Below are 25,685 nucleotides of genomic sequence, written 5' to 3'. Positions count from 1 at the left end.
GCCTCCAAAATCCCCCTTAAACCCCCTCGGACCCCATGTAGCGCACCTGAGACGCTCCGAATCCCCCCGAAAACTCATCCGTAACGCTTCCGTAACGCCTGTAAATCCCGCTTTAAATACTCGGAAACTTTCTGAAGCGCCTCCAAAATCCCCCTTAGACCCTTTCGGACGCATCTGAGACGCTCCGAATCCCCCAAAAACTCTGCCGTAACGCCTCTGAATCCCGCCGAAAATGATCTGAAACTTCCTGAAATGGTTCCGAAATCCCCCTAAAACCCCCTCGGGCCCCATGTAAACCCCTTGAAAACTCCTCCGTAACGCTTCAGTAACGACTGTGATTCCCACCGGAAATGCTCTGAAACTTCCTGAAATGCCTTGAAGATCCCTCTAAAACCCCATCGGACCTCATGTAACGCGCCTGAGACATTCCGACACCCCCCAAAAACTCCTCTGTAGCGCTTCCGTAACGCCTCTGAATCCATGCCGCCGAAAATGATCTGAAACTTCCTGGAATGGCTCTAGAATCCTCCTAAAACTCCCTGAGACCCCATGTAACGCACTTGCGACGCTCTGAAACCCCCCGATAACTCCTCCGTAACGCCTCTGCTTACCACCGGAAATGCTCTAAAACTTCCTGAAATGCCTCCAAAATCCCCCTTAAACCACCTCGGATCCCATGTCACGCACCTGAGACGCTGGAACAAGTTCCGGCATTACCGGCAACCCCTAATGTGGTCTTAGCCGACTCCATTGATAACCAGTCATCAGGTTACCGGAAAAGCCGTTATTTATTGTATCGTATGCATGGGATTGGTTCTCGTTTATGTAAGGCCATTTCCGGTGGGACACCCGGAAACAGTTCCGGTACAAGACCGGTTCAGATATGATCTGAGACTATTTTCTTGCTGACCGTTCATCAGGGTACCGAAAAAGCCGCTATTTGATGATGCAACACATGGGTTTGGTTCATATTTGGACACTTCCGGTGGGACATCCGGAACCGGTTCCGGAACACTACCGGTTCAGATATGGTCGGAGACGAATTTCTTGCTAACCTTTCATTAGGTTATCAAAAAGCCGCGCTTTGATGTGTCGCATGCACGGGTTTGGTTCACTTTTATTTAAGGCCATTTCCGGCGAGACATCCGGAACTGGTTCCGGAATACAACCAGCAGTCTCCAATGTGGTCTGAGCCTACTCCCGGCCATCAGGTTATTGGAAAAGCCGTGATTTGATGTGTCGCATGCATGGGTTTGATTTACTTTTATATTTGGCCACTTCCGTCGGGACCCCCCGGAACCGATTCCGGAACACTACCGGTTCAGATATGGTCTGATACTGTTTTCCTGCTAACTGTTCATCGGGTTATCGAAAATGTCGCTGTTTGTTGTGTCGCATGCATGGGTTTGGTTCTCTTTTATATTTGGCAACTTTCGGCGGGATATCCGGAACCGGTTCCAGAACAGTACCGGTTCCGGAGCAGTACCGGTTCCGGAGCAGTACCGGTTCTAATATGGTCTGAGACTATCTTTCTGCTTACCGTTCATCAGATGATCGAAAATGCCGTGGTTTGATGTGTCGCATGCATGGGTTAGTTACATTTTCATGTCTGGCCCCTCCCAGGGGTACCGGTCCGAAACATCTAAATGGCCATAACTCCGGAACGGCTTGACCGATCTGAACCATTTTCAATAGGAAACAATTGGGCTATATTCCGCGTCGAATGAACCGTCGGTCATTAAAATCGGTTGAGGTTTACTGCCAAAAAGTGATGTGAGTTGTTTTATACACACACATACACACCTCAATTCGTCGAGCTGAGTTGATTGGTATACGTGACTCGACCCTCCGGACCTTCTATCAAAAAGTCATTTTTGGAGTGAACATATAGCCTTAGTGTACGAGAAAGGCAAAAAAACTGTTCTAGAACGTTAAATATTTCAATTACTCAAATATTTCCATAATAGAGGGGTAGTATAATATTGCTGAAGACGGAGTTAAATTTTTTTGATGATTTGATTTAGAAAATGTGTACAATATAGTAAGAACCATTAAAACTTGATCGTAAAAATATCCAATATAATTTGATTGTGTTCATATTTTATTTATGTTAACCTTTACCCACGCTAAAATCCTGTAAAACATAGAAACCAAGCTCGCCTTTCGGAAAGTTAGTCACGACCACCAGCATCGACGTGACAGACGACGCAGACGCCAGTTCCAGTTTGGCAATCTGTTTTGGAAAGCTTATCAACCCATAGTCAAGTTTATGACAGTAATCTAATGCTTTCGTAGATCGTAAACACTCGGACGCCATTGACAAAATGAAGAATCCGCCGATAAGCGCGATAAGAAGTATAAGCAATTCGACAAGCTCGCTATTGCAATTCGACAAGCTCGCTATCAATAATGTTTGCTGTTTGCGAAGGAAATTTTGTCTGGCACTCAATTTTAGCTCAAATGACACACCTAGAGCGAAGGTGGGAATTTAATCGCCCGTGAGCGTGAGTACCGTCGTGATTTACTGAATCGTGTAGACGTGTGCGCCGAAGCACATTCCACCGGCGCACAGTGGTTCCATTTGTTCAGGGAAGCGATCATAAATCATTTCCTTCGTGTATATACAGGGTGTTAGGTTCGTGAGTGCAAACTTTATAAAGGGTGATAGAGGACCATAAATGGCGAAAAAAAATTGTTCGTTACGTAGTTATTGAACTTCCCATGTTTTTGACTCTTATTGCCTTAACTGCCTATAACTTGCAAATGGTCAAACTGATCACAGTTTTTTTACCCTTATTCGAAAGATTATTACATTTTCTATCAAATGATTCTTTGAATCGATTGGTTAAGGTCAATAACTAAGTTTTTGGAGCAAATAGCTCAAAAGTAGTGTACATTAATTTGTTGTTGTCAATTATCTTTGAAACATGCGTAATAAATTAAAATTCTTTCTTCGGCAAAGTTGTGGCCCCTGTTCCACTCTACAATTCGTTCTTTGATATGAAACTTCTAGCTCTTATCGTTTTCTTGTAATTTCGATTTGAATGTGCGTCACAGTGCGCAAAAAAGTGCTTACCTTGAAAGTTGCAAATTTATGATTTGAAATGCGATCTCTAAATCGAAATTGCAAGAAAACTATAAGAGATAGAAGTTTGATGTCAAAGAACAAATTGTAGAGTGAAACGTAGGCCACAACTTTGCCTAAGAAGGAATTTTAATTTATTACGCATTTTTTAAAGATAATTGACAAAAACAAATTAGAGCAAACTACTTTTGAGCTATTTGCTCTAGAAAACTTATTTATTTAACTAAATCAATCGATTCAAAGATGCCATTTAATAGAAAACTTAATAATCTTTCGAATAAGGGTAAAAAAACTGTGATAAGTTTGACCATTTTCAAGTTATTACCAGTTAAGGCAATAAGAGTCAAAAACATGGGAAGTTCAATAACTACGTAACGGTTGAGATTTGACCATATGCGTAGAACAATTTTTTTCGCCATTTATGGCGAATCTATCACCCTTTAAAAAGTTTGCACTCACGAACCTAACACCCTGCATGCTAGGTGTAAAATTATGTGCTTATTACTCACATCCCCATTGGTCCAAAAATATCTAGTTCAACTTCTTGGTGCTTTGAATTTGACGTATATATTCTGATTCTTTGCGTTGAAAACCACTTGGGAATCCACTTGGTTTTGTTATACGACGACGTAGTGTACAATTCAAAAAATCATGTATTTTTTACATATTTTGACAATGTCAAATTGCATATTAGTACCCACGCTCTCAAGCGAAGTATGCAACAGAAACTTACATAAAAGTGGCTTTTCTACATTCTTGTGAACATCATTGTTTTATAAGAATTATACAAATTCAAGAACTAAAAAAATAATTTTTCGATTTTTGGCCTAAGGCGGTACCACTGTGCGGCGGCGGCGTATATAATAATTGAGGGCAGCCAAAACCTAATATCTCAAAATCCCGATAACTTAGAAAGTTAGTGCCTTCGGCAAAAATGATCAGTATGACATAGACATAGACATATTGGTATAATTATTTAAAAAGAACTACAAAGCCACCAAGTTTCACGATAATCGGAGTTGCACTACATCGTTTTACAATGGTATGGCTGTATAGGCAAGTGCTGTCATGCCCAAGTAACATTTTTATGGCCAGTTAGTCTTGTAGAAGTTTTAAGAACCGTTATAAAACCTAATTCCTTTTAATTTAGCTTTATGTTAATTCTAAGAACCTCTTCTAGTTTATTTAACTATAAAATGTTACCTGAGATGATACAATCATTGCTGGTTACCCAAGTTTTCCAAATTCATGCAGCCCATGTACTGGTACGCCCTGGAGGAAATAACTTCAATGTTAAACGTTATGCCAATAGGAGGCAATCAGTGAAGTACTAGATTGAAAGTAGTGAGCTGGATTTTAGTATGGTGAGATGATCAAATCTCCATTTCTGCAATGAAATGGAGCAAACAGCGTGGGTTATATGATTTAATGTTCAATTTTATGCTGTTTGAGCAAAAGTTTGGGTAACTGTGTTGTTGAAGTTGCAAGAAATAAATAATACAACATCACAGTTACCCAAACTTTTGCTCAAATAGCATCAAATTAGTCAAGAAATCATATAACCCACGCTGTTTGCGCCATTTCATTGCAGAAATGGAGATTTGATCATCTCACCATACTAAAATCCAGCTCACTACTTTCAATCTAGTACTTCACTGATTGCCTCCTATTATCTGGATGAGTTTTCCTAATCAAGACGATATTAGTTCATGGACCAGCAAGTGTATGAACCAATAACCCGATTAGGTATTCCGGTAACGAAAAACTTCTAGAACACGTCGGCAGCTCAAAATGTATAATTCTTTAACCCTCTTTTGGCATTAGGGTAATTTTTGACCCAAACCGTTCACTGCGTCAGCGAGCTGTTTCCAACGTGATGCAAAAGGAAGGCTAATAAAAATAGGGTCTACCTCAGATTGTAGAGGAGTTCCTCTAGCGAGTTCTTTAGGAGTTACATCAAAGATTATTTATATTTAAGTAATTCCTCAAGGGATTCTTGCAGGACATTATCCAGAGAATCCTCTGAGAATTCCCATAATTTCTCTAGTGATTATGTACTTTAGAAATTCAGATATTTTGCTTTCTGCCATTTTTCTTGGAGCTCTCCGAGAGGCTCCTTTCTTTTTCCTGGAAATTCCTCCAGAGATTCTCTCAGGCATTGCTTCAGAAATTCTTTTAGAAAGTTTATTTATTTCTTGGCGTTTATTCAGGAATATCTCTTGAAATTCTTCATGGAATAACTGCAGAGCATTCTCCAAATTTTCAGGCATTTCTAAAGAAATGCCTTGGAAAAATTCAATTTCTTTAGAAATTTATTTTAGTGATTTTATTCTCTTCTAGATTAGTTTCAACTTTCTGTCTGATTTCCTCCGAAAATTCCTCTAGCGATTAATTAAGAAAATGTTTAGGATATTTGCATTCGGACATTTTGCAAGAAATTGTTAAAATAACTCTTCCAGAAGTATCTCCATCAGTTCTTTCAAGTTTGCTTCAGAACATCCTCCAAGAATCCCTTCAGAAATTTATTTAGAAAATTATTTAAGAATTCCTCCAATACTTTGGTCTGCAATTTCTGATCGTATTTATATTTACTATTATAGAATATATTATTCTATATTATTGTAGAAATTATTCCAAGGATTCCTCCAGAAAATTTTCCGGGTTTACTTCAGAAATTCTTCAAGCGTGAAAGAAATCTTCTCAGGGACTTTTCCTCTAGGATTTTTTTTCTTAAACTCCTCCAAAAATTTCTTATACATTTCTTCTAGGAATCTCTCCAGAGCCATCCGAGGAGTTCCTCTGCTGAGTAAGAGATTCCTGCTCAAACTTCCCCAAAGATTATTTAAGAAATTGTTTCAGAGAATTTTGTTCAGAAAATTAAAAAAAAAAACTTGGAATCTTGGAAGTATCACCAGAAATAACTTTAGAAATTTCATCAAAATTCGTGTTGAAATAACTGAAAGAATTCTGCAGGAGCAGTACCAAAATGAAACTTCTTTTTCTAATCCCTGACAAAATTATCCAAGGGATTCCAGTGGGAGTTCTTGGAAGAGTTTTCAGAAAAGTCGTAGCAGAATTTTTAAAAATGCTTTTGATGAATTTCTGAAAAAAAATCCATGGAAGAATTTATGATAAAATCCCATACCGAAATTCATGAAATATCCTTAAGCTTTTTAAAGAAATCCAACAAGGTGATGACGATGAACCTGGGCATGTTACCGCGTGTATATCTGTAAGTAAAAATAAAATTGGGTTAAGTACTACTTTCTTTAATTCAATCAAGAATTAAAATCCTTTGACAGTTACGTATTTCGACCTCAACTGTAAGGTCGTTTTCAGTGTCTTGTACTTGACTCGACTGACTGATCTGTCAAAAGATGCAAATTCTTAGTGGAATTAACAGGAACAATACTTAACCCGATTTTCTATTTACTTACATGTATTCCACTAAAAAGCCCAGGTTCATCATCATCTGGAGGAGCTTTTAAAGTTTATTTTCCGAGAAAAAAATATTATGAACAGATTTATTATCTAATCATTTTCAATACGCGTTTAAGGTGGCCGGCCTCAAGTTGTGCAAAAAAAAAATCGCACGCACCATGTACTGCGTAATCACATTTGACACACTCACCTAATTTTCCGGCATAGCACTTGTCATTTTCTTTACCACATGCAACAGTTTCACATGTTTTCAAATCCGTGCATTGTTCACATTGTGGTATTCGCCGGAAATTGCAGTTATCACCTGAACAAACTAGCACAATATTCTCCGTACTTTCGAAACATCCACGATCAATCTGATTAACATTTATCGCACTTTTGTAAACAGCACATTGGGTATCACACGGCTCACTTATGCTGAAGTCTGTTATTTCTTCAGAACAGTTCTCACATTTTAGGCAGTTCGCAGCTGATGCCGTCCGATACTGCCCTAAAATTGTTAATCCAAAAACGAATATTGTCAAAAAACACTTCATTTCCCTATACAAAAAAAAAATGAATATGAAAATCTTCAAGCACACCTAGCGAGCACGAACTAGTCTCTGACTTAGTCAACAACTGAGCATAGACAAGGCACTGAATGGCTCAAGTTTAACTCACTTATAACAAAAATTTCCACAATCGACCCCAAAATTGAAATTTTATTGCCCCTTCGATTACCGCGTGGTTTAGATAAGCTCTGAATTTGGCGTTTTGATAAACCTTCAAAAAACAAAAAGAATTTCTCATGCGATTCTTTCAACGGAAGGTACGCCGAGTTCTTCCGATAAGGGAATGCCATTGCCGGTTTCTGTGTTTTAAACGGCGTTATCACCATCATAGCGGACCCATACCGTGAGCCCGCCGCCAACGGCAATTGGGTTTCGGATAGGTCCAGAGAAATGGCGACGATATGAACGACGGGTAAATACCCCGTACAGGAAGGAGTTGGTGTCCACTACCTGTGAGGGCTTCGTGGTCGCCAAAGTAAACGGGGTCATCTTCAGTAGCTGCTATGCATCTCTGCGGTGGTCGATCGAGCAGTTCTCGCAGATGCTGGATTGTATCACTATAGTAACCACTAAGCATTTAAATAAGCCGTACAGCAGACGGTATTAAGCATTTGAACTGCTTGCTGCCCTACATAAGCAGTTCGAATGCATAGCTGCCTTGAATCAGCATAATCTATGCTATTCAGAAGCTTTCGGTTGTTAATTAGCATTTCAACTGCTTGAGGTATTTTCGATGGGAAGCACTCAGAATGCTTTTCAACTGCTCTACAAATGCCAAGAGTAAATAGTGTGGAAGATATGTTATGCATTTGATAGCACATGCTGCCTCTCTCTTACAGAATCTATGCCTCTGTTTACAAATTTGGACATCTGAGTTGCTAACTCGTTTTTCCCTTATTTATCCAAATTCCTATTTATCCAAAAGCTCCGAGGCAAACGTTGCTGCAGCTGGTTTGCATTGGAAACATTGCCTTGGAGAAATTACCACACCTCATTTTGTCGGAAAACTCCGGCGGATTATACAATAATTCGAAAGAGGGAATCAAATGTTACTGATGGAAGAGGAAATGAAAACGCTTTATACACTATGAAATGTCTCCTTGAAAACATGTTTCGGGTGTGAGAACAGAATCTGTTTTCCAGCCATTCTTCATATTGGGGATGAAATAAGCGCACGTCATCGGACCAACTGTAGCCTATCCTGGAGCGTGGGCAGCCGCTTGAGCAGAAAACATGATTGAATAATCACCGGATCGTAAGTTCATCTCCCGATAATTCAAAAACAAGCAAAAATCAGCTGGAGTGTGGAGGAAGCGGGATCGTCGAGAGAGTGAGAAGCACACGCAAATCTATTTTTGTTTTGGTTTGCGCGACGAGGCGTTACGCTTCTTTGACATTTTGATACGACGTTCCTGAAGGTGCTGCACTCAGGTAGCCCGTTATTTTGCCTAAACCTGCTGTTGGGTAGCACTATAGGCGTATATACGGCCAATTAGCATTAAATGCCTTGTCATAAGGGCAACTATAATGCTACAGGAATGCTATTTTAAATGCTTACTGGTTACTTGGTACGAAGGGCAAACATCGGGAAAAATAATTGATGATTGACGTTTCATCAAACCTTCCGGTTCTTGAGTTTTGTTAATTGGCGCCATCTATGTTTCATTTATTATTTTATGCTGGGATAGGCATTTCTCCCAGTGTTTTAAACCGCTGTCAACAAATTTTGACTCAGATGGGCTGAATGAGCCATTTTACGAAGTGACAACAATGTTGATGATGATATTGGTTTTCACGGGTTATTGGACACTACCTCCTGTCAAAGTTCATTCATAAAATCGGCTCGTAAAATGGACTATGGGAATGGAACGTGGGTGCCTCATCTGTCACTGGTGAGTGAAGACAGGCACTCACTCCACAGAGAACAGACGTCTATCTTTGCTTTCTACCTTGTGTAAAACTTTGTAACGGTCATATCAGAGTATGTGATTATGCTCCCGTTGCGCGGCGCTAGCGTCCCATCACTTACATTGTTGTGTTGTCATATTTGTTTCCAGTGCTCGCCGTTTTTGGCCGTTTGGCGCTCATGTCGCTTTGTGGGCTAGTGTATTTTAACGAAGAACACTGCCATCGTGTGGTCAAATCGAGTTTATAAGTGGGGCAGTCTCTTTGGTGGCGTTGAGGTACACTTAAATCCTTTACACACGATTTCGACGTATTGTTGTTCGAGCTTAAATGTCTGTTCTCTGTGCTCACTCTATGAAATAATTGACACAGAAAAATTAAACGGTTTCGAGCTGCAGTTTTGGCTTGAGGTGGAGCCGACAAGTTTTGTAATTGTAACCATTAATTACAACGTTACTGTTCCCCATATAGCCGTGGCGGTTAACGCCGAGGCGGTAAATGCACGGGTATTCAGCATTACCATGCTGAGGGTGACGGGTTCGATTCCCGGTCGGTCCAGGATCTTTTCGTAAAGGAAATTTCCTTGACTTCCTTGGGCATAGAGTATCTTCGTGCCTGCCACACGATATACGAGGAAGGTCTCAGTTAATAACTGTGGAAGTGCTCATAGAACACTAAGCTGAAAAGCAGGCTTTGTCCCAATGAGGACGTTACGCCAAGAAGAGAGAGAGAGACTGTTCTTTCTACGAAAGATGCCGCTTTTCAGTCAAAATACATGACATACTTATGGCAAAGTTACACCGTATGTTGGACCGGTGATAGAACGTGGTAGAAACATCCGTGAAAAAATAAAATGGAGTAATTCCAGGTTAAACCTACCCGAGCTATTACTACGTAACTAGAACGATAAAAATGTTTTTTTTTTGAAGATTTTACGATTTTCAGGTAAATGAGACCGATAGTTTATTTCAAGTGGCCCATACTTTTAAGAATATGTACCTTCAAGCAATTGTAACAATCGAGGGTTGAGTGATTAGGACAGTGATATAAAAAAACAACGAAGAATGCTTAGCCCGAACTACTTCTTTATGCAATGCTGAAAGTATATTTCGTCTAAATATGCTGTACTGGGGATAGACAAAATGATCGGGACAGGCAAAATTTTATTTTTCAACATATGGTCAAGTAATTTTTTTGAAAAATCCATAAAAACCCAAAATTTTCTTTGAAAATTGATCAACTAAGTTAGTCAACTTAGTTGTGTATCAATGGTTCAAATTTGGAAAGATCGGGCTGTTCTACGTGAAGTCAGAATGATTCTAGAAAAAGGCATAATTATTCGATAGCCAACTTTGAACTGTTATCTCTGTATTCAATAAACCGAATGCAATGGAATTTTGACTTTTATGTCTTATGTAGGGGGATTAGGGGCATAATGGACACTCTAAGCAAATGAGTGTGTTAGGCCTGTATAACAGACAAAAACTTAACATATTATCAGTTGGCTTACAACTTCAACTTGTTTGCTACGTATTTCAATCATTTCAAGCAGGAAGAATGTCATAATTGTGAAGATATAATGAATTGTAAACCGTGTGTTTTTTGGGGCTGGTAGGAAAGGTATGGGGCGAAATGGACACCCATCGGGGCATAATGGACACCCCTGCATATTGTATGCTGTATCTTTAATAATATTGACCAGTTAAGTAATTTGCCTACGGAAATCATTACCACAGATATGATACTCCATTTTAGATGAGTTTACATAACATCAAAGTTAATTAAATAAATTTTAGGCTAAAATAATCGGAATGATTTTTTCCAAACTCTCTAAAACGCCTAATAGTATGCAACGCGTGTACATCCATTCGTAATTGCCTGTGTTCATTTCGCCCCGAATCGACTACAACATTTAAATTGCTGTTTTGAGTAAGTTCTGATAAAAAATATAATACTTCATCCATTGCCAAATCTGCGTATACATGTAGATAAGCTAACAATTCACTAGTTTTTATGGTGGACATACTCAAACGCTCGTAATACCTTATTTTCTGCTGCTTCGAAATTATAAGAAATCCAGCATATGAAAAACATTCTTCAATTTCAATGATATTTTGGTTATTTTGAAGGAATATAAATGGTACTTTTGAAAAATAGAACAATTACTTGTTCCTTTACACTTATGCATTAAAAGTATTACATAAAAGTCAACGGTTTCGACAAAAACAGGGGTGTCCATTTCGCCCCGGGTGTCCATTATGCCCCTAATCCCCATAATGAGCATTGTAAAACGTTTGATTTAACTAGATTGGACTATTTTACTATGCATTACATTACTTTTCCTATTTATGGCTGGGTATTCTGTTAAATATTTTCAAAACATTTAAAAGTTCAACTCAATTAGAGGGAATTTGAATGAGTTATAATTATACCTGTCTAGAATTTTGAAACGATGTACAGTGACCCCACACCGATGAATCACCTTAATTTTGTACACTATTTATGAATCACCATGTTGATCAAATGAGTGATCCATAAACTGTGGTCATTTTTGCCGATTCATAAATTGTGGGGTCACTGTACATTGGGCAAAATCAATTCCAAAGTTGGAAAAAAATAATAACTTTTTAAATACAAGACTCTACGTGACCACCAATAGCTCATTCGAAAGAAAATTTTCTCAAGAATTGGGTTCTTTAGAGATATCTAGATTATGCCATAATCGGAATCTCCATCCAAAAATTAGTCGAAATCCAAAATATTTTTGGAGCCCGGGAACTATTTTGAAAATGCATTTAAAGTTTGTATGGGGATTTTTTTTGTTCGGGATGAACTGACATTTTATCGATTGAACTATCATCCACAAAAATAAAAACTGATTTGTTTATTTAACCATCAAAACAAAGGTATTGGAACGCAATAAAATCACGTTATATTCTGAAAAATGAGCTCTTTCTATTAGGATAGAGAAAATAGCAATATTTTGTTCACTAAACAACCCAATTCATTGATGATTGATTCGTGTATGAACAACTGCTCTGAAGTGAGTTATAGAGCCCGTTTTACCCCAGTCCCCCCCTTCAATTTGAGTTTCTCCTTTATTTTACGGCATCTATTATGATTTTAGAGGATATTTCGTTGGGATCTCATCGCCCCAAATCCATAGAGTAACGTTACATACAAGACGTTATTAAAATGTTGGAATTTCAGGGTATTTGGGCAGAAGCATATTTGCAAGGTAAATTTCATTTTTAAATGAATTTTAACGTAATGAAAATTGAATAAATGATCGAATACACAAGAGTTATTTCTAAAGAAACTATTTTTTGCGATATTGGTACCAAAGTATTGATCTTTTTTTTCAATATTTACGCAGACAAGTATGAGTAATTCTCTACCTAATATGACCGATTCCAAACATTTCCAAACGACTTCGAATGAGTGTTATCAGTTTCGTACCTTTTAATTCCGCCCTAATTGCTTATCCTTTGACAGATACGCATATTTCGACTACCACTTGTAATCTTCCTCAGTATCAATTATCCACAGGGCGGAGTTAAAAGGTACGAAACTGATTACACTCATTCGAAGAGGGTATTCTGCTTAGAGGGTTCGAAAAAGTCGATACAAGATCATATCCAAACGATAGTTTACATACTCCAAAAAGATCAAACAAATTGTTTGCCCATAGCCTCATAGACGGGGGGTTATGGCAGCGTATTGTTTTAGAGCTTAGTTTGCCCCAACTCCCCTATTTTCTATTGTATTTATGATAAATCAGTTAAAGTTGATGAATTGAAACATCATTACATGATATGAGTGAATATTGACGAAGAGCTAGCTAGTAGTGTTTCTACATCCTAAAGAATTTCTGAAATCTAGGGTATCATGGGATTAAATGAGAAAAGAAAAGCAATCCAAAAGGTTGATTTAGGGGAAACTGGGATAAAACGGGCTCTATTACTCATTTCAGAGCAGTTGCCCGTACACAAATTAGTCACTACTCTTAATTCTTGAGAAAATTTGCTTTCGAATGAGCTATATTGAAAAAAAGACACTACACCGTCTTCAGCCAGAGACTGCACAGACTGAACTACACATACACGAGACAACGGACAACACCACATAACACCCAGTGGCCCAATGGAGAATTTTCCGTTTGACGAAAAGTTTTCCCCGACTGGAGCGGGAATCGAATCCGCACACCGAGGCTTACGAAACGCCTAAACGACTGACGCCGCTAACCGCACGGCTACGAAGCCTTGTATTTAGAAAGTTATTATTTTTCCACCTTTTTGATTGATTTCGCCGAATGTGCGATGTTGCAGTTTTAAAGAGTTTGGTGTTTTATTAGAAAAATAATCAATTCGTTAAATTTTCTTTCGCGTTAACTATTTTAAGCTAAGTAAAAGTTTTTAAAAGCTTCATTTCATTCGGTTAATTGAATCTGGAGATATAACAGTTCAAACTTGGCTATCGAATAATTATACCTTTTTCTAGAATCTTCTTAACTTTGCGTAGAATAGTCCGATCTTTTCAAAATTTTGACCATTCATGAACAACTAGTTGATCATCTTACAGTGAAAATATGAGATTTTTGATACACTTGCCAAAAAGTTACAGCTATTTGACCATTTTTTGAAAAGTAAAAATTTTGTCTGTCCCGATCATTTTGTTTATCCTCTGTATATTTTTTTTTTTTAATATTTTTTTTAGGTAAGTTTAATAATTTTGCAATATGATCCACTGATAATCTTACCTTAGTTGTCTCAAGACCAACAATGAGCCTATTTTTCGTAGCCAAAAGTCGTTTTTCAACTACCCAGTTACCCAGTGCTAAAACTGTCGCCTCGAAGAGGCCAGTGTCATTCGTTCGTGGGGGTTACACTACTGGCTGATTGAAAAGTTGCGGCAAACCCATCGGTACTGCTTCGTTATTACAGTTATGATTCCGACATCTCTTACACAGAGGTCCTTCGATACATCCGACAATATCTTGATTGGCACAACTTCGACTCAGGTGACCAGTATTTTCGTCTACGCGAGTATAGCAATACGCGAAGCCGTGACATTCGCTTGTCCTTCCTAGAACATCAGGACGTGTAATGCAATCAAATCCATCTTCGCTTGCACTTGAGCACTCGTAACAGGATAACTCAGGAGAGTTGCAGAAGTCGGTTTTGCAAAGTTGGCAAAAGGTTTTTGCATTATAACAATCACATTCTACATGAGAGGGCATTTTATCGCTTAGACATCCTCTATAAGTAGGGATATCGAACATTTCCGATTGAACACAGTGATCAACGAGCATTCCTTCTCTGCAGGGCCGTGGTGATGTGTACTCATTGCAAGCAGTCCCTGAGCACGAAGAACACCACAATGGCTGTGATCGAACTTGATGCGAGTTGCAATTTTCTTCCTCACAAGTTATACAATTGAATTGATCACATTTTGTGCGATAGTCAGCATCCGTCACGCATCCGCGATATATGCTAAGATCCGTTAGATCTTGTGCAGTGTAGCATCCTTCAAAGGGGGTACTGCAAGCTGAAGGAGCTAATCCATTTGTGGAGTCACAATTCACACATTGGTAGCATGAATTGCTTTCCGGCCACGAGTCGGAATTACAAAGTGGACCATGACATGCAATATAGTTGGTTAGTTTATCATCCACAATATCTCGTAGACACCCTCGTTCCACAAGCCCATTTTGTTGTTTAGCTGTGTAACAATAATCGTCGTTTATTTTTGACATGCTGACCAACCGCATCGACTGTAGCTGCTTGCTCCAAAGAATCAGTTTCCGTGCACCCAGCCGACAACTCCGCGTTGCTAGCCTTTTATGGATTCCCGGACATAGAACTGATTATGGACGTAATAACCCTCTGGACAGGTCTTGTGAATTATTTAATGCTGTTTATGACGAATTTGATTTTAATATTAGTAGAATAGAGTTTAAAAATAGGATTAAGTATCGGTCTGTGTAGTTTTTCTAACTAAAGACGGCAAATAAATAGATATCTTTGCAGAACTGTGTTGGTCGTTGAGGCTCGATGGTTGGGCAGTCTATGCAAGTGTAGCATTCCATTAGGGCTGGAAGAAAAAAACTAAAAATGTTATAACAATAATTATTGGTATTGCGGTATAAATGAATGTGGTTAAATCGTCGAACAAAACAATTTAACGGTAGTTTTTCTGGGCATATGGCGGTGCGCGTTTTCGCCGAGCCAGCAAGTCTGTTTTGAGCGTGTTCAAATTCTCTTATATTATGTTGATCCAGAGCGTTAATGATTAATCATAAATTTAATCATGATTAATGATTAATGATTAAGATTAATCAAAAATCATTAATCATAATCACAAAAAAATCTCATTTAATCATTAATCATTAATCTTAATCACACTGATTTCACAATTTAATCATTAATCAGTAATCATAATCATAAGAAAAAACATTAATCAATCATTAATCATTCATCACCATAAATGATTCACCATATAAAATACATGATCCAATTTGAATTGGTTCAAATGCTGTTCTTTTTGTTCTTTTCATAAAAATCTCCCAGACAGAGTTACCTTTTACTTTTGGAACTTCAAAAATATTTTAAACAACAAATATATTTTAATCATTTCCAGTTTTTTGTGATTAATTAATCATGATTAATCATGATTTTTAATCAATGAGCCATTTTTAATCATTAATCATAATCAATAATCACAGTTAAAATTAGTTTTAATCATTAATCATAATCATTAATCATCCCAAAAATCAAATTAATCATTAATCATAATCAATAATCACCGAAATTGGAATTTTAATCATCAATGATTAATCATGATTAAAATTTTTATTAATCATGAACGCTCTGTGTTGATCAAACCTTTTGCGTTACATCCATCAGCTTCACATGTTCTGCAGCTAACAGTTGAATCTCCACATCCCGAAGGAAAATCACCTGCTGAGGTGCACCCCAGCTGAAAGTGCTCTCCGTCAACTGTTCGAAATGGTATTCATTTGATTTGAAGAAATTACCTTGTCGATAGCAATTTGCTTCTTGAACTAATCCATGGTTAAGGCACGCTGCAATGAATGCTTTCGGCTCGTTCAAGCAGTTTGCCTCATTTGGATTATCTGAATCGCACACGACACAGTGCGGCACCCGATTACACCTATCCGTTGTACACGTTACGAAATCATCCCATTCTTCCGCATTGTAAACGCCATCCGAAGTGCAGCCGCGGCGGTCATCTGTGAATTAATAAGTTAGAATTGGATAGTTTAGGAATTACTGTTCTAATTTTAAAAACTAAAGCGGGAGAGCTCACTTAGTTATATTTACTTGGCATTTACTTTTTTAGTTGAGTCATTTTGCTGAACTGTAATTTTCATGATCATTTGCAAATTTCATGAGTCTGACAAATGGATGTATACCAAAAGAAAGTATATCAAATGGGGTAGTCCCGATTAAGGTGCATATAGGATGACTAAGGGTATCATCGGCAGCTTCGTTCTCTTCGTCATGGGGGGTTTTTGTGGGCCAAATTGCCTGAAATTCGGGCATATTGTAACTCAACTTCATTAGAAAGGATTTGAGGCCAACTCTGAGATCAACAGGATTCCAAAAACCCGCAATGCCGAAGAGAACAAAACTGCCGAGAATGCGTCAGTTCCCCTATAACAGCGTTTCTCAAACTGTGGGTCACGATCCACTGGTGGGTTGCGGACTGATCTTAGGTGGGTTGCGAAGGTTTGAATGATATCGCGCTGAATGTTATTCCTAATGAAAACTTAAATTAAATGTTTCGCTAATCTACCGATACATCCGAGTTATGAGTCGGAGTCTAGAAGTCTTTTGAACCTTGTATGATCAGACTTTCTAAAACATGGATATGAACAATGGTATGCAGTTTGATGAAAAATGTGATGGATTCGGTTACATCGCGCATGTAACCCGAAATGCAATACGTGTGCATCGTTCCTACCTTCCCGTGGGAACCATGCGATCTCAGCATTTTTATATATGCGCAGTGTCTCGGACCTTTGCACGTACATACATTAGAATAAGGTAGTTTGAAATACAATAAAACAGTCTGAACCAACCTAACGAGCGAGTCGGTCATAAATAAGCCAATGATGACAATCCGTCGTAACATGGCTACCTAGACAGTGACAGTGAACCTGTGAAAAAAAAAATGGGAAACCAAAAATCCAGTTCCGCAGTGCAGCAAAGCGGTGACGCAGAAGTGACAATAATCAACAATCAAGACATTCATACCGAGTTCCATATCGGTCATGAAACGAAACTATTAATAATTATTGCAAACGCTGCAACTAGTGATAACAATTTACAAATTCGTTGCAAAGCGTGAGAGGAGAAAAGCCGCGCAGAGAATGGCAAAATCCGTAGCCAACCTGGGCGAAGTTATAGTGCAGCGCGACTAGTTGAAACGAGTGTATACCCGAACAGTGGCAAATTAAGCTCATCGCCGAAACCTGACGATAAAAGTGACCGAAAAATCAAACAGCAAAAACAGTAGTTCTTTTGGTTTTTAAGCTGAACCCGAAAGCTGTTAATAATGCCAATAAGTGATCAGAGTGATGAAATGGATTGAAGACCGCTCACAGTGGTGCGCTTGTATTTTGACAACTGGATTAAACAGAAGAAGACAATCGCTTTTCGCGGATTTATTTTGCAAGGCACAACATTCGCTTTGATGAAGACAGTGAACCTGAAACCGAAGACGACTATGAAGTGCAGCTACGGATCCTAGTCAGCTCGATGAAAACCCTGATACTCGCACGGTGTGTCTGGTAGAACAAATTTATTACAAAAAAAATGGGCATCGCTAATTTTTACGCTACGTGAAAGTTGACGCTACCAGCTTTCATTCAAGCCCAACATCGAAATATTCCATCGGGGGAACTTTTTCATACAAAAATTGGGTATGTTTGTTAAGTAGAAATAGGGATTAATTTGGAACCGTGCATTTTGTATGGGGAAAAACAGTATTCTGAAAAAGTTGTTCGGGATCCCTCGGTGGATTTTTTTGAGGGACCCTGCAAATGAAAGCTGAAAGCCTCTATTTTTGAATAGCGAAAAATTTGACGATGCCTATTTTTTTGTTATAAACTTTTCCCATACACACGCCGTGCTCGACGATCAGCTGCCCCTGGATGCGGCACACTGCGGTTCAGAAGCATTTATTTGTTACATTTAGTGTGGAAAAGAACAGAAAAAAAGGTAGGCCATTGACACCCTAAATATAATTGTGATTGTCTAGTTTTGGTTCGAATAATTTCTCCGATTTAGTAAAACAATTTGGTATCTAAATTAGTAAATCGAATTTCTTCGCCGCCATTCTTCCAACAAAACTTTGTTTTGAAGCAAAAAAAAAATACCACTTTCATCGACTTTTAACGAATCTATTAGCCTTCACGAATTAACATAAGCAATAATGGTGAAGTCCGTAGTCATAAATGGATATCGAAACATTAAAGCTGGAAAGGGGCTGTCCATAAACCACGTGGGCATTTTTTTGGAACTTTTCAACCCCCCCCCCCGCGTGATCATTAGTCCATACAAATTTTTTTATTTGTCCATACAAAATGGTCATTGGCCGAACCCCCCCCCAAGACCACGTGGTTTATGGACGGCCCCAAACTGATACCCATTTCGCCGTTCTTAACACTATTCTAACTAATTTTAATAAAGCACCAAACAGGAACTATAATTAAAGTTTTTTTAACAAATAAAAAGCATCAAGCTTTTCAAACGCTTAACCATTTAAGCAATTTGCTTAGACAATATGAAAATAAAATCACATCTGCTGAACTTACATTTTATATAAAAGGTGCCAGACAAAAATACGACATTATTATACTAATAATCAACCATAAATTAGTTTATGCAAAAGAGTCTACCTTGTGCGTTAAAACAATAGCGTTAGCATTCATATTTTTTATAAAACTAAAGCGTAGATATTACAGAAACGTTATAATGGCTTCTTTGAAAGATATGATTATGACAGCTAGCCAAACGGTACCCGAATATGACGGTACCGGAGGAAAACTTAATAAAGTATTATCAGCACTCAGTGCACTAGCCCTGCTCGAAACCGACGTAAACCGCGCAGGAGCTATTGCTGTAATACAATCCAAATTGGATGAGAAAGCACGAGCCGCAGTTGGCCAAAATCCCGCCAGTATTCAAGCCATCATCGACGCCTTGAAAGATAACTGCAAGGAGGAACAACTTAAACTCCTTAAGGTGTAATAGAAAAATGTCATGAAACTTTTCCAATGGGATTTCTGTAGCAGTTTCTAGAGGAGATTTGTAGAAGTATGTTTGGAGGAATTTCCTAGAAAATACATAAAGGCATACACGAACTCCTGAAGGAATCTCTGTATACATTTCTGCAGGAATGCTTGGAGGAATTGTTGAAGAATTCCTGAATGAATTGTTGATGGAACCGATGAATGCCTGAAAGAACCGATGGGTTACTTAGCTTCCTCCAAGAATTTCTTGAGATGTTTCTGACGAAGAAACGTCTATATATCAAGTCACGCTTTGAGGAGGGAGAGAAGAACAGCAAAGTGTGATGACCCATACACGATTTTCGGAGGTCTCATACAAAAAAATTGTAAAATGGATAAATTTTGTGTGACGCATTTTATGGACTTCTTATCAATAGAGCAATTTTAGAAGGGATCCATAGAAAATTCTCAATAGAAATTCTTAGGATAAATAATGGAGGAATCTCTGGAGGAGTAAGTTAAAAGAAAATCAGGTTAAGTACTGTTCCTTTTAATTCCACTAAGAATTTTCGTCCTTTGACAGATACGTATTCCGACCTCAATTGTAAGGTCGTCTTCAGTGTTTTGTACTTGACTCGACTGAAGTACAAGTCAAGCACAATACATTGAAGACGACCTTAAAGTTGAAGTCGAAATACGTATCTGTCAAAGGACAAGAATTCTTAGTGGAATTAAAAGGAACAGTAGGTATTTAACTCGGTTTTCTTTTTACTTTCAGGTATTCCACTAAGAAGCCAAGGTTCAGCATCATCTGGAAAAGTTTATAAAGTTAATTTACCGAAAAAAAAATTACTAGGTATAAACAGATTTATTATCTAATCATTTTGAAAATTCCTCAGGTTGTGCAAAAAAAAAATCGCACGCACTACGTAATCACATTTGACACACTCACCAAATTTTCCGGCATAGCACTTGTCATCTTCTCTGCCACATGCAACAGTTACACATGTTTCCAAATTCGTGCATTGTTCACATAATGGTATTCGCTTGTAATTGCAGTTATCAACCAGACAAACCAGCACAATATTCTCTGGACTATTGAAACATCCACGATCAATCTGATTAAGCCCATCTGAAAAATATTGTACATATCAGATTCAAATATTTCTCTTTCGTAACCTTTATCGCACTTTTGTATACAGCACAGGCTTCACACGGCTCACTGATGCTGAAGTCTGTTATTTCTTCAGAACAGTTTTCACATTTTAGGCAAGTCCCAGCTGATGCCGTTTGAAACTGCCCTAAAATTGTTAATCCGAGAACAAATATCGTTAAATAGCACTTCATTTCTCTATACGAAAAAAATGGATATAAAAATCTTCAAGCACTCCTAACGAACACGAATTCGAATCTGAATTAGGCAACATCCGAGCATAGACAAGGCACTGAAACGCTCAAGTTTAACTCACTTATAACAAAAAAAACTTCCACAATCGACCCCAAAATTAAAATTTTATTGCCCCTTCGATTGCCGCGTGGTTTAGATAAGCTCTCAATTTGGCATTTTGATAAACCTTCAAAAAACAAAAAAAAAATCTCATGCGATTCTTTCAACGGAAGGTACGCCGAGTTCTTCCGGTTTCTTGCCGGTTTCTGTGTTTTAAACGGCGTTATCACCATCATATCGGACCCATACCGAGAACCTGCCGGCAACGGCAATTGTGTTTCAGATAGGTCCAGAGAAATGGCGACGATATATACGTACAGGAGTTGGTGTCCACTACCAGTGAAGGCTTCGTGATCGCCAAAGTAAACGGGGTCATCTTCAGTAGCTGTCATGAATCTCCGCGGTGGATCATGATGGCCAAGACGAGAGGTGTAATGGATACAACAAAGCAATTTTCAGAGATGTTGGAGAGGATCATCGAGGAGCTTTTTCCGTGTCATGATCCTGTTGAAGTTAGGTAGCGTTGAACGTTCGGGTAGCGTCTATAGCAGACGCTATCCTGTCGGATCAGGCATCAGTAGGTCGGCTCCAGAGGCACGTTCTCCTCCATTAGAAAAAAAATGTGCCATCCTGTCGGTTACACAAATTGCCGAGATAGCGCTTCAGCGTAAGAGAAGGCGGATTCGCTACTGTGCAGTAGTGACTCTGCATGTAAGGAACTCGTTCAATAGCGCCAGTTGGGCGGCTATTGCCGATGCGCTCCTGCGTCTGGGGGTACCCGGGTACCTGCACGAGATTTTTGGAAGTCACTTCCAGAATCGAGTACTAGTTTACGATACAGAGGTGGGTTGGAAGTGCTTTCACATAACCTCAGTAGTTGCGCAAGATTCCATCCTAGGTCAGATGTTATGGAATGTCATGTACTACTAGGGTTGAGGTTACAATTCCCGGTAGGGGTGGAGATCGTCGGCTTCGATGATGACAATACGCTTGGAAGTCTACGGTGGATCGATCGATCGTTCGGCGGATTGAGTTGACTGCTGCCCATTCGATCAAGGTTGTGGAGACGTGGATGAGATCAAGGAAACTGGAGTTGGCTCATCGCAAAACTGAGGTGATGGTTGTGAACAACCGGAAGTTTGACTCCGTCAAACACTTGGGCGTGATGACCGACGTATTATGCCTGTAAAAGAGCGCTTACCGTACTGTGTTACACGACGCGCTCTGCGTCATCACTGGTATGGTCCCTATCGGTATCCTTATCAGGGAGGACATGGAGCGTTTTGAAATGCACGGCACAAGAGGCATACGCAGGACTGCCAGGATGGCCTCCATGATCAAATGGCAGCACACGTGAAACAGTTCCACCAAGGTGGACCCATCAGGTATCAGTAAGTCGGCTCCAAAGGCACATTCTCCTCCATTTATGAATTTTGTGGACCCATATGTTGATCCCGAAGGTAGATAGCTTGCAGGCGCCATGGGGAACTAACATTCCACCTGACGTAGGTCCTTCAGGCCATGGCTGCTTCCGACAGTATCTATTAGAGTGGGTCAACGTTGTATGGAGAAACTTTGATCGTATCAACCCGGAACAAAGTTGTTTAAATTTATATTAGCGTCCAAAACAACTGTACAAATTTACTTATAAGTTGAATTCTTTTGTCTTAAACCATGTAACTAATGACGTTAAAGTATAGCCTACGATATGCCGAAAAACTTTGCCGAAGACCGCAAAGTGATCCAACGCTTGTAAAAAAAAGTTATTCGTCTGGAAACTTAGGTCAAAAATTGAAATTTTATTATTGATGTTATTCCTTTACATGTTAAATGTTAAGCACCACCGGGCAATCTGTACGTTATAACTTTTATCACAAGTTTCGGATCACTTTGCGTCAGTGAATCAAAGTTCAACCATCGCGCAACAATAATGACAATGTCGCAACCTGAATTTGTAGCGACATTCTACCCAATGCGACATAGGTTTGTCCCTACTTGAAAAGAATGGGATAAAGATCATGCAGCACGAGTTTAGAGATTTTTAAGCCTTGCATTGTGATTTTCGAGCGGTAACTTCGAGTCGGTAAACACTGCAACGCTGCTGAAGGTTCGATTTTGGGTTGGTAATAATTGATTATTCACGAGTTGGAAAGTACGCAACAATTTCAGCTTCCGTTTTGTCTGCAACAAAAATTTTTGGGATCATGTCAGCTGGGATAAAAAGTTCGGCCAATGACCATTTTGTATGGACAAATAAAAAAATTTGTATGGACTAATGACCACGCGGGGGGTGGGTTGAAAAGTCCCAAAAAATGACCACGTGGTTTATGGACAGCCCCCTACTGGCGTTGCTGTCATTGCGTCGGTCTACTGGGTTGGATCCGATCCCGCGATTGGAAAGGGGATCCCGGAATGGGCAGGAGCAGGTGGAGACCCTGCTGTCAGCAACCCTCTGGTGCATGATAGGATCTGAAGAGTAGTGATACCTTTCCTTACGGGCAGGTCAGTTCTTGATGTCCGCAAAGCAGTTGGGCGCGGGCGGGGTTGACCCTTCCCGCCTTCCGAGGAGAAAGGGAGTGGTAAGGACCACTGGGGAAACTGGCTAAGTGCCAGTGCTACCGTGATGGACTCTCCAAAGCGAGTCATCGATGTTCGTTGCTGCAGGCTACGCACACGCAGCTAACCTTGAGGGTGCGATGTGCACTAGCCCCTCCCTGAAGCAATGCCTTCTTGATGGTTCCGGAGAGTCGAAGGGTTTTGTGACCATAGGAATGTATTTAGTGGGTCAAGGAGATAGTAGTCCTGGCTTTACTTTTGTTGTAGGAGACGGCCTTAACCCCACATTACCCGGATCTTCCGGTTCGGGTGTCTGTTGAGCAGATTTTCCTTCAATGGTTTAGAAGGGAAACAAAAAATTTGGGAGGAGGAAGTATTACCGGAGGAATGAACAAAAGGTATCGTGTGTCCAATCTACAAAAAAGGCAACAAATTGGATTGCAGGAACTTTTGCGCGATCACACTACTGAGCGCGTCCTACAAGATACTCTTTCAAATTGTACGCCGCCGTCTATCACCAATTGCATCATCAATATTATAAGTAATAGATAAGTAATTTCATTTCCTTTAAAACTAATCTTAAACGTTACCTTAAAAACCACATATCACAGCTAGTAATTTAGTCATATCGGGTCGTATTTTTTTTTTTTGAATTCTGGTAAATGTATGTCAACCACCTGCGAACAATTACGTTTCTATTGTTATTAGATTAATTTAATTGTAATTACTCTTTTTTTGTTAATCTTGTGTGCTTCTTTAAAGGGATAATTAATCCACTAGAAGCATTTTACAGATTTGTTCTGTTTATATATATTCTGTTTTCCTTGCTTATTTGTCCCAGCCATTAGTTTTTGCTTTTGTTTGATTTGTTGTGTTGCCTACGGCTGGGGCTTGAGTGTCCACTACCAGGAGGCTCAACAATGAGTCTTTTGGTGTGGGGAGAGCGGAGGGTCACTCAAAAAAAAAATATTAACTTCTTTTCCCGATCAGCCTGGATAGCTGTGTAGTGTCGGTAGCGGTTGTCTCAATTGGCTAAGAATAACACTACGGACCACCTGTTCCAGGGGTAAAAGTCCACTAAACAGGGAACCCCAATCCAAGGTGTCAGGCGACCCGTGCTGATGGATGAATGGTTGAGGGGGTTTAAAATATGCTCGATCTTTAACGGAGCCCGTAACGTAGGTATTTAGATCGCCTTTATGTGTTGCGTTACGGTTCAAGATCTACCAAACCGAACCCTAGTGACATCCGGTTTGTCAAGTTGGGGTAATGTGTTTTGGTAATAAGGGTTCATGGTACAAAGTCCTTGTTACTGGTGACAGTTTCTAAAATTGCACTTACTCTGCCTTGCTGATAGTTAAAGAATCGGACTTTGCCCACCCGAGACTACACTTGATGTTAGGAAAACAAACATGCTTTACGTATCTAATTGCGTACTAACCTATCAAGGACTCACGTGCATTCTTATTGCAGAACACATTCTCTAATTTGACAGAGTTTTGCAACTAGCCTAAAGTCCCGGGTTTTTCTTTGTTGTCCTGGGACTAAACTAGAAGCAAGAAATGGATGGGGCTAGAGTTCCGATGCATGGATAAATATCAGTACCACCTATCTATGAAAACGGGACCTTTTTATCTCAATCTATTTCTTGCACCTCTGGGATAACAAAACAGGAACTGTACAGAAATCGATGCTTCATTGCATCTCAATGACAATGGAGTAGTACGACATGCACTATATACTAAGGATACGGGTAATGCCACAAAAGATCTAAATACTGGTCGCAGTGGCTCACCCGAAAAATCACCAATTGCAAGACAGTTCGTGGGGAAATATCTAGCTGGATTCATGGGTGAGCGTGTTACAATGCACCCGTTGTTCGCCGTCCACCAAGTATTGCTGAAATGCCGCGAATACAACGTGCCAACACAGCACTTGTTCATTGATTTTAATTCGAAGTGTGATACCATTGAGACCAGCTATTGCAGATTATGCACGAACACGGATTCCCGGATGTACTGATACGATTGATCAAGGCGACGATGGATCGAGTGATGTGCGTAGTTCGAATATCGGGACATTCTCGTATCCCTTCGAATCTTGCAGAGGGTTACGGCAAGGTGATGGTCTTTCGTGCTTGCTTTTTAATATTGCTGTTTCGAAAGCGTAATAAGGAGAGCGGGATAAAAACGAGTAGTTCGATTTTCACGAAGTCCGTCCGGCTACTTGGTTTCGCCGATGACATTGATATGTATAACAATGTTTATTGACGAGTCTATGATTTTCATGTGAAAAATTGACAATCAGACTAATAGTTCATTATGGGTACTAGCCTAGATCCATACTTTTAAAAATGTCTTCAAGCAATTGTAATAATCGAGCGTCGAGTGATTAGGACAGTGATAAAAAACAACAATTAACGCTTAGCCAGAACTCTTTGTC

The 25,685-nt window shown here is 39.3% G+C and overlaps 1 protein-coding gene across 1 annotated transcript; it reads right to left on the bottom strand.

Moving 5' to 3' along the window:
* Positions 1-14,974: 14,974 nt before the first annotated feature.
* On the bottom strand, positions 14,975-20,674 carry LOC134286191 (uncharacterized). The gene is made up of 5 exons (XM_062847768.1): positions 20,431-20,674; positions 20,193-20,372; positions 16,019-16,234; positions 15,867-15,980; positions 14,975-15,075 (listed from the first exon to the last, which is right to left on the bottom strand). Exons 1-5 carry the CDS (start codon positions 20,585-20,587, stop codon positions 14,975-14,977), a joined length of 768 nt encoding a protein of 255 aa, XP_062703752.1. The 5' UTR covers positions 20,588-20,674.
* Positions 20,675-25,685: the final 5,011 nt, after the last annotated feature.

Source organism: Aedes albopictus, chromosome 2 (genome assembly GCF_035046485.1).
Source record: "Aedes albopictus strain Foshan chromosome 2, AalbF5, whole genome shotgun sequence".
NCBI lineage: Eukaryota > Metazoa > Arthropoda > Insecta > Diptera > Culicidae > Aedes > Aedes albopictus.
The sequence above is the reverse complement of the archived record's forward strand: the minus strand, read 5'-3'. Positions and strand labels throughout refer to the sequence as shown.